Here is a 14,673-nt window from a genome sequence, read left to right on the forward strand (position 1 = left end):
CCCAAAAATAAATTTTAAATTTTAAAAAAAATTTTAAATGTGCCCGCGGGTTGGAAGACGGATGCTCAATTATGCTGGCATCCGTTTTCCGAACCCGTGACTGTCAGCAGGCTCGAACCGATAACGGAAAAATTGAGCGTCGCCTGTCAAACCCGCTGCCAGCCGCCGCTCCTGTCAAAAAGGAGGCGCTAGGGAGGGGCTAGTGTCTCTAGTGCCTCCTTTTCCCGCGGGCCCTCATTTACATATTTTTTTTTCTGTATCGCTAGCCAGCTCTCCTGCGAATTTTTCTGCCTTCGCCTGATTGAGGGGAGAGGGTTTTGTCAGTGGGTCCTGCTACTTGGAGGCTGGAGTCAGAAGCAAGGGAAGAGGTTTGACAGCAGTTGAACAATTTTGCCTCATTATAAAGGCTGGGTATAGTCCCCTCTTCTCCCCATGCTTACAGGAATAGCAGCAGCTGAAGGTGAGTGCGTGTGCTCTTAGTGAGCCACACTCCACCTGACAAGCTTAGAAAAACTATGGATATCCAAATGCATCACTATTTCTTTTTATTGGATAGGTCGTGCAGTTGAATAGCAGACTTGCTATTACAATTGGATATCAGTTGCCAAATACTCTGAAAAGTACAAAGGAGCAGTCTTTAATTTTCATCTGTGATCTCTATAGAACAACATTTTAGGGTCCAGAGCTGTTCCCTGGGGGAAGGTATTGCATCTTCTGTTTCAAGCAGAGAAACTGCTTATTTTACAAACTGCAATTGAGCTTGAGGGAGGGAAGATGGAAAAGCTGCACGCAGGCAGTGGCCCAGTTCCCTTGGTAACTGGAATGAAGTGAAGCGCTGCACTGTTTCTCTGAGACAGGGTGGTTATCGGACCTCCTCACACCGGAGATGAGTCCTGGAGGCCTGTCATGGGAGGCAGCCATCCCACTGCTGTTTGCATCATTTCTTAAGAAGGGGGGTGTGAAGGGCTTGACATAGGCCTGGCAGCCATCAGTTCATCTTTCATGAACACAAAATAGAATGGATTTAAATGTTTGCAGAGAAAGTGGGACTTAGACTGTCCCCATGCAGCTGAAAGGAGAATAAATGTGTGACACCACTGCAGCATCATACCAAAAACCTGGCACTGGATTGCTTTGGATTAAGAGGATGGTTCTGTCAGACCAGAGAGTAAGGGAGTGGGTTTATGCAGCCCGGAATGCAGGGCACCTTGCGGCTCTTAGCACCTTATCTAAACATGCTTGCTGACAAAGATATTCCTAGTGCTCGCACTGCATGCTGCCCTCCAGGGAGGAGGACTAATGTGACACAATTGCAGCTGGATAAAATTAGGACCCCAGAGACCTGCCGAGGATCACGTAGCCAGCAGCAGAGAAGAATTGTACTGCTGTTATTGAACCAAAACACCAGTGTTCTCAGAATAGGGAGGCTGTTTTCTTCTCTCCCCCACCCAAAAAAAAAAAATTGCCCTCTTCAGGTCAGGGTTAATGATGACCATACACAAAATGAACATGACTATGTCCCCATGCAGGAAAGCCTGATCTACCTGTGACAGACTTTGGACAGCAGCACCAGAATGTAGATACGAAACACTCACTAACTTACATCTGTTTCAGATTGGTTTTATAGCAGGGAGACAAGTAAACTGGAGGGTGCATTACAAACAGCAGTATGGCCTTGTTCGTTCGCTCTGTAACTCAAGTTGACTACCAAGCAGCAGGCTGCTCCGTAATCACTTATAGCATCAACTAAAACATTTCAGGAAGCTCGTGTGAGACACAGTTGGCAGTCATTCATAACTGCACCTGGCCCAGGCTTGAAGTGTCATGTAGATTCTTTCCTTTGGTGTTTGATGGAACGGTGCCAGAGAAGAGCAATGAACCTGGAACAACTGAATCCAGGCCTTGGATGCATGCATGACTTCATTCTGCAGGACCTAGTGCTACCTTGCTTTAGCTCCCTGAAAAATCATTACTGCATGCTAATATCTTACGCAATTTGCCTTAAGAACAATAAATCCTTGCATACTAGGAGGCAAAAGGTGTTTCCTTTTAATGTACAGATTCTTACCAGCTGCAAAAGCTGGGGATGCAGTAAACCATAAGTACACTTGCTTGTGCAGAGGGATTGAGCCACGATGGTTTCCATATTTAAATGAGGGCACTCTATACTGGCAGGTTCATAACTTGATCAAAAACTCAAAAATGATGGATTTTTTTTTTTCCTTCTTTCCAGGCTTCCATGTGATCCCCACTGTGTCCAATGTAGTACCTGAGAGCTGCCTGCTAATTGTAGTGGGTCTTCTGGTGGGGGGACTGATGAAAGGCGTGGGAGAGACGCCCCCAACTCTTGAAACAAATGTATTCTTCCTCTTCCTTCTGCCACCCATCATTTTGGATGCCGGTTACTTCCTGCCGCTCCGGCCCTTCACAGAGAACCTGGGCACAATTCTCATGTTTGCTGTGGTGGGAACGCTTTGGAACGCTTTCTTCCTTGGAGGGCTGCTCTTTGCTGTTTGCCAGATTGGTGGCACTGGCTTGAGTGGAGTTGGCCTCTTGGCCAACTTGCTGTTTGGCAGCATCATTTCGGCGGTAGACCCTGTGGCAGTGTTAGCAGTGTTTGAAGAGATCCACATCAATGAGCTGCTGCACATCCTGGTGTTTGGAGAGTCCCTGCTGAACGATGCTGTAACTGTGGTAAGTCTTTGGTGTTTGGACTCTTGGGCAGAGGTGTAGAGTACAGGACTTTGTAAATACTAATTTCTTGCTCCAAGAGCTTCAGCAACTTCAGATTGTAGCCATATCCACTTTACTGGACACCATTGCATGCCATAGAACATGGTTGGTTGCATGTATATTTTGTCATGTAGCTTGCAAGAGGTTCTTGAAGCCGAAGGCCTTGCCTGATGGGCTATCAGTTGACGTCACGATCCCAGAGCTTTAGATGTGTGTATGCAGCTATTGAGTGGGGAAGGGAGAAGAGCCCCCTAGTACTTGCACAAGCACCTGATGAGGGGAGAAGTCAAATTTTTATCCAACTCTGCCAATCTGACTTGCCCTCAGTGGATTATAAAAGTTAACATAAAATAAATAACAATCATATCTATATAAATAACACAAATGCTATACTGGATCAGACCAAAGGTCCAGCAAGCCTAATATCCTATCTCGGACAATGGCCAATCCAGGTTCCAAGTACCCAATAGCAAAAATTGGATCTATTTTTTGGGATCCTCATTCCAGGGGTAAGTAATGGCGTTGCCAAGTCTACATGGACTTTTCCTCCAGTAACTTGCTTAAACCTTTTTTAAATCCAGCTATGTTTACTGCTTTCAGAACATCCTCTGGAAATGAATTCTACTGTTCAATTGTGCATGGACTGAAAAAATCTGATTTTTGTTTAAAATATGCTACCATAGTGAAATGTGCATGAGAGAGTTACATACACTGGTTTCCACTGCATGCAAATTTCTCATGCATATTTGTTGTGGCGATCCTGATTGGGTAGGTGAGCCTCCAGGAGAGGGTTGGGAAACATTACCCTATCACATCCAATCTCCAGGCTGAAGCACCCTAACCTGCTACCTTCCCTCATAGGGGAATTGTTCCATCCCTTTTTTTTTTTATCATTTTTGTCACCCATTATGTACCTTTTCCAGTTCCACTATATCGAGATGGGGAGACCAGAAGTAGAGTCAAGGTGCGGTTGCACCATAGATTGTTAGAGGCATCATGATATCCTTTTATTTTCCGTTTCTAATAATGCCTAACATTCAATTTCACTTTTTTGACTCTTGCTGCACACAGGCTGAGGATTTCAAAGTATCGTCCACGATGAATCAAAGATCCTTTTTCCTAATATGGAACTCAACATCTTGTATCTATTTTGGATTATTATTCCCTAGCACTTTGCATTTTTATCCACATCGTTCAGATGAAATTTAATATCAGGAAATGTTTTTTCACAGAAAGGGTGATAGTTTTCTGGAATGCCCTCCTGGAAGAGGTTGTGAAGACAGAATTGTAGGGATAATCACAAGTTTTTCAAAGCAGACCACATTCAGGTACCTGTAGGAATTTCCCCAGAGAGCTCACACTCTTAAGGACCTGATTTACTAAGCCATTTCTCCATGGACAGAGAATTGGGGTGGGAAGCCTTAGTAAACTAGGCTCTACGTTTGTACCCAAGGCAGTGCAGGGTGACGTGATCCTCATCTCCTCATTACTGCCTAATCACTTCAGGTATATTAGTTAAAGACTCCACCCAGCTTTTCCCCACACTCGCTCCTCTAATTTAACTCAAGTATTTTTTGTAGATAGTGTTAATGTTATTTTTTCAAAGTTTTTATCGTTAAACCTTGCCTAGGTCGCCTGACCCTTTCCTTCCATCCCTCCAAGTTTCGCAGACCCCTGTTACATGTAACTTTATGCTTCCCTTCAGTTGCGATAAAGAGAAGGAAAAAAAACAGTTGATTGATTAGGATGCACCAAACTAGAAATTGTTATTTGTAACCTACAAATGCACATTAAAGTTAAATTCTTTCCGTCTACTATGCTCCCTACAAACAAACTTAATGTACACACATAGTTTATTGAAGTGAATTGTTACCACACTATGATGGCACATGATTAATTGTAATCTATACCACTTACTTTATTCATTATCGTGCCTTGCTGTAAACCGTTGTGATGGTTATCTAACTTAACGACGGTATAGAAGAGCTTTTAAATAAATAAATATCTTATCCCCTTATCTGTAAACCGATGTGATATGCCTATGAACGTCAGTATATAAAAGTTTTTAAATAAAATAAAGTAACCTGCCCAAAGTCACAAGGCATGGCAGCAGGATTTGAACCCTGATTCATATCCCTGCTGCTCCATTCCCTGGTGGTTAGAGGATGGAAATCAAAAACCAAGGTATCCTATAGAACTGTTTTTTGTGCACAGGGATAACCAGCACAGAGTGCCAGTGGCCACTAGTCAATGGTGTATGCAAGGAATCCATCTGGGAATATCTCACTGTCTGGCTGCTTATATTAAGTTTAATAAAGTTCACTTGTGATGGTGGTAGAGCAAGCACACTCTTGCATTTCTATGGCCAGGACTGTTGCAAAAAAGGAATGAATAAAGGTGGAAGAAGAGAGAGCAGACTGAGACCCTCTCCCTTAGGAGCTGATGCAATAAAGTGCACTCAGCCTAGCACACAAATGAGCGCACGTTCAGGCATATCTTTTGAATATGCTAGACTAACATCTCATGCAAAAAGGGTTCTAGCGTGTCCAAAATGTGTAGCTAATAACACTCGTCACATGTAAATGCCGTGTAGAAGAAGCTGTTTTTATTACCCTGATGCAGAAAATTGCTGCTCAGCCAATGCACTTTTTTTTTAGGCAACAAATTTAATGCCAGCCCTGGAGATGGCATTGTCATACCGTGGAGTCAAGGGTGCTCGAAAACAAAAATACTGCGCGCTTTGGTTCCTCTACTGCTTGCGGATCCAAATCTGTAACTTTTTTTTTTTACTTTTCTGATGGAAGTCTGATTTGGTGTATTCCCCTCCCCCACCCCCACCAATCCACGGGGGAAAACACCGGTTAGCCGGGGGCTGCTCCGGCGCCACAGCTCGAACACTTCCCTGGGTTCCTTCTTTCCAAATGCACCACAGCATTTGAGCCCTGTGAATGAATGAATGAAGTCCAGCCTTACTTGTGCTTGGCTGGGGGCTAGATACTGAGGTAGAGAAGCTGTTACAGTGAGTCACAGGGTGGGTAATCAAGCAGGGAGATTGTCCCCATCCAGGACAGCAGCAACACAAATAGATTTCCTGAAAGATCCACTTGTCCTGATCATGATCTTTTTTTCCCCTTCCCTTGGCTCCCCCCCCAAAAAAAACCCCCAAAAGTAATGAGCGAGAACGCACGCTCATATTGAACACCTATTTTCCTATTGCGTGCACAGCCATAGTTCCCCTGGGTGCCTGATGCTTTTTAATAAGAACATAAGAAATTGCCATGCTTGGTCAGACCAAGGGTCCATCAAGCCCAGCATCCTGTTTCCAACAGAGGCCAATCCAGGTCACAAGAACCTGGCAAGTACCCAAACACTAAGTAGATCCCATGCTACTGATGCCAGTAATAGCAGTGGCTATTACCAAAGTCAATTTGATGAACTTATCCAAACTTTTTTTTAAACCCAGCTACACTGCATATGTTGCCACATCCTCTGGCAACAAATTCCAAAGCTTAATTGTGCATTGAGTGAAAGAATTTTCTCAGATTAGTCTTAAATGTGCTATTTGCTAACTTCATGGAATGCCCCCTAGTTCTTCTATTATTCAAAAGTGTAAATAACCGAGTCACATCTACTCGTTCAAGACCTCTCATGATCTTAAAGACCTCTATTATATCCCCCCCCTCAGCCGTCTCTTCTCCAAGCTGAACAGCCCTAACCTCTTCAGCCTTTCCTCATAGGGGAGCTGTTCATCCCGTTTATCATTTTGGTTGCCCTTCTCTGTACCTTCTCCATCGCAATTATCTTTTTTGAGATGCGGCGACCAGAATTGTACACAGTATTCAAGGTGGCAGCTTATTAAAACAGGAGCAGGTGGATATGCGCATGTTGAAAAAATGGGGGCCTGTTTTGAATGCACATTTTTACGTGTGTGATACTGCATCGGCCTTTTAGTATGCAAAGACGAAAAAATTGAAACTGAGGAAGGGGGGAATCTGCCCATTATGGCTACAGTTTGGGTGGAGCCTCCTTACCCTTAGGGTAACCTGCATGGAGCAGCAGTTAACTCTACACCTTCGGGCTGATACAGTAAAAATCGCGGGAGAGCGGGCAAGCTCCTGCTCTCCCAGCATGCGCACAGGCCACTCTCCTGTGCGCGTGATTCAGTAAATTTATTTAAACTAGGGCCCACGGTAAAAAGAGGCGCTAGGGACACTTGCGCGTCCCTAGTGCCTCTTTTTGAACAGGAACGGCAGCTGTCGGCGAGTTTGACAGCAGACACTCAATTTTGCCGGCATCTGTTCTCAAACCCGCTGACAGCCATGGGTTCAGAAACCAGACACCAGCAAAATTGAGCGTCCGGTTTTCAAGCCGCGGGCCCCATTTTAAATTTTTTTTTAATTTTTAACTTTTTTTTTTTTTTTTTTTAACTTTTGGGACCTCAGACTTAATATCACCATATTAAGTCAGAGGGTGCACAGAAAAGCAGTTTTTACTACTTTTCTGTGCACTTCCCCGGCACCGGCAGAAATTAATGCAGGCACTAATTTCTTAAAGTAAAATGTGCGGCTTGGCTTCATATTTTACTTTCTGTATCGAGTGGGAATAACTAATAGGGCAATCAACATGCATTTGCATGTTGCGGGTGCTATTAGTCTGGGGGGGGGGGTTGGATGCACGTTTTCGATGAGCTATTACCCCTTACTGAATAAGGGGTAAAGCTAGCGCATCGAACTGTACTGTATCTGCTTGTTGGGCAGGCTGGATGGACTTTGTTGATCTTTATCTGCTGTCATTTACTATATTTAGATGCACAATTCCCCAGTCTCAAAAGGTCCTCTTACAGTTCCTCAGTCTGCTCGTGATTTAACTACTTTGAATAATTTTATCTGCAAGCTTGATCTCCTTTTTCTACATCATTTGTAAATATATTAAAAGCCCATGCCCAGTACAGTTCTCTGGGGCTCTCCACTGTAGATTTCTTCATTGAGAGAAATGACCATTCAGTTGTACAGTTTCCTATCTTTTAGCCAGTTACCAATCCACAGTAGGACATTGCCTCCTATCCTATGAATCTTTAATTTCCTGATGTCTCAGGAGGGTATTCATCAAACCACCTTTTGAAAATCCAGAAACACTATATCAACCCTCGCCCTTGTCCACATTTTTATTAATCCCCTTCAAAAACAATCTCAGATTTGTAATGCAAGACTTCCTTGCCAATCCATGTTGGCTCTGCCCCATTAACCAGCCTGTCCAGATGGCCAGTAATTTCATTCTTCAGAATAGTTTCTACCACTTTGTCCAGCGTTGATATCAAGCTCACCAGTATGCAATTTTCCTAGATCACCTTCTTGAATCCTTCTTAAAAAAAAAATGGCTGTTAACCTTGGCCATCCTGCAATCCATAATGGATTTGAATGAGAAATTCGGGCTTACTAGGAATAAATGTGCAAATTCAAGTTTTAATTCTTGCAGAACTTTGGGCAGTGATCGGTTACTCTTTAGTTTGTCAATGTGCCCTTCTTTTCGTGGTTCACTGTAATTTTGCTTCAATTCCTCTGAATCGTCACTCAAGTGTTTCTGGCATAGGCAAAGACTGAGAGAATTTGTTCTGCTATGGCCTCCCCCCGAGCATCTTTCCTCTCATTTAGCAGCCCAGACTCCCTCACAGGCTTCTTGCTTCAAATATATATTTATTTATAAGCTTTTCTTTACCGACATTCGTAAGGCACATCATGCCGGGTTTACAATGAGCTGAAAGGAGGAAAATACAATAAAACATGGCAGAAGGATATATCTGAAAGGTTTTTTTTTGTTTTATTTTGGATTTTTGCCTCTGGCAAGCTTCTTTTCACATTTTTATCCTGCTTTACATCTAACTTGCCAGTACTTATGCACTAACTTTCTTCATTTGGATCCAGCTTTTGAAAGAGATCCTTTTGACTTATGGCCTATTCCACCTCCCATTTAACTGTGTTGGCAGGCATTCTTTGTACCTGTTCTAATGCCCTCTACATCTCCTCCTGTGCCACGCATCTTAAAGGAATAATCATTCTCTACCGCTTACAAAAGCTCATATAAACCTGAATCAACAGCAAATCAATTAATAAAATGCAAAACTGCATTTAAAAGGAAAATAGAGAATCAGTACCGAAAGTGCCCATGGTTTGGGAGGGCACTGACTGGCCTGGGTGCCACTTTCTCAGATTTATAGTCTGACAAGCACAAGGCTCTTGGCAGCTTACATAAAGCACATATATCATTTAAAAGAAAATCTGATAAGACAAAAGAAATATCTACTAGCGCAGGAAATGGTATTGCATATCAGAGCATCAAATGCCTGATGAAACGGGAAAGGTTTTAGGCACCTAAATCATGAGTGTGCTCTAAGGTCACAGAGCAAACGTTCGTTTCATAGGTCTGGACCGGACCAAAAACATCCTCACATGATTTGGACAAACAAGACTGGCACATCCAATAGACCTTGCTTATGAGTAAAGAGCCTGCGTAGGATTGTAAATATGCAACATCTGATGAATCTGTAACAGTTTTGTGTATAAGAAGTGTTTTTTTAAACTGAATCATTTGTTCAATTGGCAGCCAGTGCAGGTCTTTAAGCACAAGTGAAATATGGACTCTTGTGCTCAGCCCAGATATCAAACAGGCGTCTGAATTCTGTAAACCTGTTTCGTGGGAGCCTGACTAACAGAATGTCACAGTAATCTAAAGGAAGCAGTAGTATGGCTTGCACAACTGATCGAAGGTCATGCTACATAGCAAAGATTTCAGGGGCCTTAAACATAATTTGAACTAACCCAATTTCCATACCGCTTTAATCTGGGCTGTCACCATGACATCAAGGCTCCCTTGCATGAGGAACAGATTACTCCGCCTTCAAACAGAAGAGGGTGAGGCCACCAACTTCAGAGCTCTGTGAAAACCATAGCCTCTGTCTTCATCACATGCAGAGCAGGCATATACTAACCTGCCCTTGCTATTCAGGGGATATGACCTGGAAAATCTGTTCCCTGCAGGCTGCCTGGGAGGGGGAGGTGCTGAATTAGAGCAGAGTAGTACATACTTTGCTCTGCTTTGCCCATCCCTCCTTGGAGTGGGGAGTACCATGAAGAAAGGGGTTGGATTAAGAAGCAGAGTGATTTTTCTCTTGTCTGCTCCAAGCTCCTACATCTCCTCCTGTTCCCTGCATGTTGGCTGGAGGAGAGAGTGCTGACCTTGCAGCAAACCTGTGGCAGAGATCAGGGAGGGTAGAAGGGTGATCTTGCTGAGGTTATGGAAGAAGTGCTGGGGTCCCTAGCTTTACAGGGTCATCCATGGATGGGGGAGTGAGTTACAGAGGGAAGCCATGGATCTGGGTGCCTAAGTACCACTATTCCCTCCCCCCCACTCCTGCTTGCAACCCTCCAGTGTGAGCTTATGACGCTTCTCTGCTGAGCCCTCCACTGCCTGCTGGGTCCCTTTCACACTGAACTCGGTGCTTAGTAGCAGTAAGGCAAAAGGTTCTGGCCAAAACCCAGGACCTTGTTCCCCTGAATGGCTCTGTTGCTGTGGTTCTTCCTGTTGCTGCATGACACTGAACACATCCTCTCTACATGAGGGGGCAGTAAATGAGATGGGGTGAGACCCCAGTGATACACGAGAAGAGGGGGGAATGTATTCTGTCTGCATTTTTTCATCCCACCCCCCAAAGACCAGAAATGAAATACTCCTAAAGTTACTTTTTTGGTGTTCAGTGATGTGACTTTTCCGTGACCTTAAATATTGATAGGACTGGGGGAGGGGGACACAGATGGAAGTGCTGGAGATCCACACTATGCCACTGGCATGCGCCTAAAATCTTTTGACTTTGAAAAGCTTAACTGGGTGTACCAAAAAGGTCATCCTCTGTTAACAGCTGCTGTTACTATGTTAACTGAGCTCTGGATGCCACATGTTTAGATATCGAGACTGCTTAATATCTGGAGGGCAGTTTTGGTCTTGTGAGTGCTTTGAAAATGACTTTCTAGCTGGGAGCAAGTTGGATTGAGTTGCTTCATGGCCAGAAGCAATACTGCAGAGCTTGAGACTAGGGTTGGTTCTGACCTGCCTCCTGCTTTTTGGGCTACCCAATAACAGAGCAGCCGTTTGCTCCTTACCCTGTCATCTACAGGGCTGGAAAACTCCTGCGCACTTAATCGCAGTGCTACGTGCTGGGAGTGCCAAGTGAAACACTGGAATCACGGAGTCTCTGCCGGTACATTATGAGAAATTGGCCGAATTCAAATCAATCCTCAGCACCACATGCTTTTTTCTGTCTTGTTAGTCTTTCATCTATCGGTATAGGAATTTCTAAAACAGAGCTACCCTCAGGGCTTGGAAAAAGTTCCCAGGTGGACAGGGTATCCTCCAACTCCCCAGGGGATGAAGACTGCTGCTGGGTCTCCTCAGTCTTAAAGCTTTTACGCAGTTGATATTCCAGTATTTTTTTTTTAGTGTCTATGAATTCCTGATCTGGAAAAGCAGCTCCAGATCTTCTTCAGATGGGTAGGAAGAGAGGCAGCAAATGTTCTCCCAGATATTTCAAAACAATTTCCTATCCCCCAAAATGATGCAAACACAGCAGGGCTTCCTGTGTCCCGAAGAGGCCCAGGGGTCTCGAGGCTCCTACAAAACAAGTCTTTTCAAAAAGGCCAGAATATGCTGGGATACTGTGGATAAGCAGAGCAGATCTGACCCAACTCAGATTCCCAGCAGGGTTTGCTGGAGTGCAAAGAGGAGGCCTGAAAATGTATCCCAAGGAAAACTCCACAGACTTCAAAATCAATTCACACTGCCCCCCCCCCACCCACTCTCAGGAGGAGCTGCTTAAAAAAAAAACCTTGAGAGATGGCCATTCCAGCATCCTCAAAGGGAGGAGCTGTGCAGAATGGTTCCTGAAATACCCAGGGATTACCGGTAACGGTGGCTTCCCTGGCTTCTAAATTTAGGTGATGCCTACCTTCTTGGAAACGTTTTCCATCCTGGCCATCTATCTAGTTTTTGGAGAAACCTCCCCTCCTGTGCTCTCTGCCTGCAGGCCATTTCAACTGATCTGTAGTAGCAGAAAAATATCCAAACAGCTTGCAAGCCACTTTTTATTGATTACTTGACTTCCGTCACAGGCAGAAGTTCTGTGTCCGTTCCCTCCCCCATGGCACCAGGGTCTTGCCTCTAAGCCTGATAAATATTCCTAATACAGGGTGGCATCAAATTGTATGCGAGATTTCGGCTTGTGAGTTCCTGACCCACTTTAGTTGGGGCTCTGGTAGCAGCTGGGATGTTGGCTGCCTTTGATCTGCTGGGCCTTTGCCTACCTTAATCATCTGGGTGGGGTTCTCTCTACTTCCTAAGACTCTAATTAGGTTTACCTGATCCCAGCAATTAATATCCCTTCCGACAGGGATAGACTAGAAGCTGGGACTACCCAATGTTTCCTCCCTTTTCCTTTGTTTTTCTTCCAGCTTGCTCAGAACCAGTGCTGGGATTTTCTACCATGAGCCTTCATTCATAACTCTATGGGGCGTTTTCTCTTATTTAACCTGACCCTTCCCTAGTGGTCATTGCAGAAATGTTCATAAGGCAGAGCCATGAGCCAGTGCTCCCATTAGGCAAACTAGGTGGTTGCCTAGAGTGGCAAATTTTGGCCAGTGCAAGGCATAGGGTACTGTGCTGGAGATGATACTACTGATAGGAGGGAGCGCTGAGCTGGAACTGCCAATAAGTTAGAGCAATAGTAGGGATTGTGGAGCTGAATAGTTGGTGTAGATGGGCAGACAAGAGAGGCCACGTAGAGGTCCATATTCAGAAGGATTTAGCTGGATAGCTCAGAAGTTATCCAGCTAAATAAATATCAGGGCACTTATCCAGCTAAATTCTAGCCGATAACTTATCCAGTTAAATTTTGTCCAGATAGGTTAGGGGCTTTCTAGGGGCATCACTGGAAGGAGCAGAGTTGGCCGGATGACTTCTCATTAAATCTGGACATCCCATAAACCTGTTGTAGAGCTATAGATGGCTAAATTTAGGATAGCCGGGGTGTATTCAATGGCGCACCTGCCCCATTAAATAAACAAGCTAAAGATAGCCGGAGAACTAACCAAGCTGCTAGTGGCTGAATATGAACCTCACGGCCTCTTTCTGCCTTCATGCTTCTATGCAATGAGAGCTAGTGGTGCTGGTAACTCTCTTTTCTGGGCCACATCTACTTCCTCTCAGAGGTATGGCCTCCAAAATTGGAGACCATACTCAGATGAGGTCTTGCCAATGACTGTAAAGATATTAAAACAAGACTCGATCTCAAGGACATAGTGAAATGTGAAAACTAGGAATGCAAACAGGACCTAGGAATCTTGGTTGGTACTCGAGGAGCTGAGGGCTTGAGGTTTTGTTAGTATTCTTCTGCAAAGTGATTGTTTGAATGGACTTCACTCCATCCTGAACACCAAGGTGCATGTTTTCGGTTTCCATGGTGAGCTGCCTGGCCTCTTAGGATCAAGGAGCAAATGGCATGTAGAAACAAAATATCCATCTGTTTTAAAAACCTTGTTTCTCACACATCCTCCTTTTCCTAGGTGCTGTACCATCTGTTTGAGGAGTATGCAAGCTTCGACCGGGTGACCTTTACTGACATCCTTCTGGGATTTCTGAGTTTCTTGGTTGTGGCGCTAGGTGGTGTGTTTGTTGGGGTCGCTTACGGAATCGTAGCTGCCTTCACCTCTCGCTTCACCTCCCATATCAGAGTCATCGAGCCCCTCTTTGTCTTTCTGTACAGCTACATGGCTTACTTATCAGCTGAGCTCTTCCACTTGTCTGGCATCATGGCGTGAGTATTTCATCCCTTACAAGCTTGGTCCATGGCGTGCCAGCTTTTCCTGCCTTGCACTTTGTGGGGATTCTTTTGTAGTCCTTAAATTATTTGGGGAGAGCAGGAAGGGCAGAAAGCGGTGATTCTGAGGGGTGGCCCACAGCACTAGCACCACAGATCACTTTGCACTTGGTTGCATAAGCAAAATCTCAGAATGCTACAAAGGGGGAGGGAAACTACAGCCGGATACATGAGGCACAGGGGTAGGAGCTGCTCCCAGTGCAATATGGGAGCACACTGCCAAAGCTGGGGCATTGTTTGCTTAACAAAAAGCTTTTAAAATGTCAGAACATGAGTTTGAGATTGCACAGCTACTAGAACTGCAAAGCACTTAAGAGCCTTTCCCCTCTGCTTGCAAAACGAAATGGGATGGGCCCTTAACATGGTAGCCTCATGTCTGCATTAGGTCGATGCACACCTTTGTATTTTTATGCATTGTCAACACGCTTGAAATGTCTTGACGTAGTATTAATTTGCCAGCACCCGAGGAAAAGTCACCTACTTCTTTCTTTTGTCTTAAAATGCACACATTCTAGCTGCAGCTGCTCTTCTGAAATGGTTTCCAAGCCTCATCTGTTGTCACTGCACCTTTCTGCAGGCTCATCGCTTCTGGGGTGGTGATGCGACCTTACGTGGAGGCAAACATTTCGCACAAGTCCCACACCACCATCAAATACTTCCTGAAGATGTGGAGCAGTGTGAGCGAGACTCTAATCTTCATCTTCCTTGGGGTGTCGACTGTAGCAGGACCCCATGAGTGGAACTGGACATTTGTTGTCAGCACCCTGCTCTTCTGTCTCATTGCCAGAGTATTGGGTAAGAAGGGGAGAAGCATCATTTGGGGTGAGAGAAAGATTACCCTGGGATGTTGGAAGAGGATCACGGGTTTGGATTCCAAATTTCCCTGGCTGTAGGACATCTAGGTGGCCATGGTATTGAACTTGAAGAGAGAGATTCTAAAGGAGGCCTTCACTAAATAAAATTCAAAAAAGGAGACACAAATCTACACCAAAAGCAAACACAATACCAATAGATTCACT

General features: G+C 44.6%; 1 protein-coding gene across 1 annotated transcript in view; it reads left to right on the forward strand.

Annotated features, from left to right (window-relative positions):
* The window catches only part of SLC9A1 (solute carrier family 9 member A1), a 73,281-nt gene that overhangs the window by 45,046 nt on the left and 13,562 nt on the right, over positions 1-14,673 (forward strand). Inside the window, exons 2-4 of the mRNA XM_029619871.1 lie at positions 2,234-2,694; positions 13,341-13,591; positions 14,232-14,449. Coding sequence (XP_029475731.1) covers positions 2,234-2,694; positions 13,341-13,591; positions 14,232-14,449 — 930 coding nt within the window. The remainder of the gene's footprint in view (positions 1-2,233; positions 2,695-13,340; positions 13,592-14,231; positions 14,450-14,673) is intronic.

The sequence above is a fragment of the Rhinatrema bivittatum genome, chromosome 11 (assembly GCF_901001135.1).
Source record: "Rhinatrema bivittatum chromosome 11, aRhiBiv1.1, whole genome shotgun sequence".
Taxonomy (NCBI): Eukaryota; Metazoa; Chordata; class Amphibia; order Gymnophiona; family Rhinatrematidae; genus Rhinatrema; species Rhinatrema bivittatum.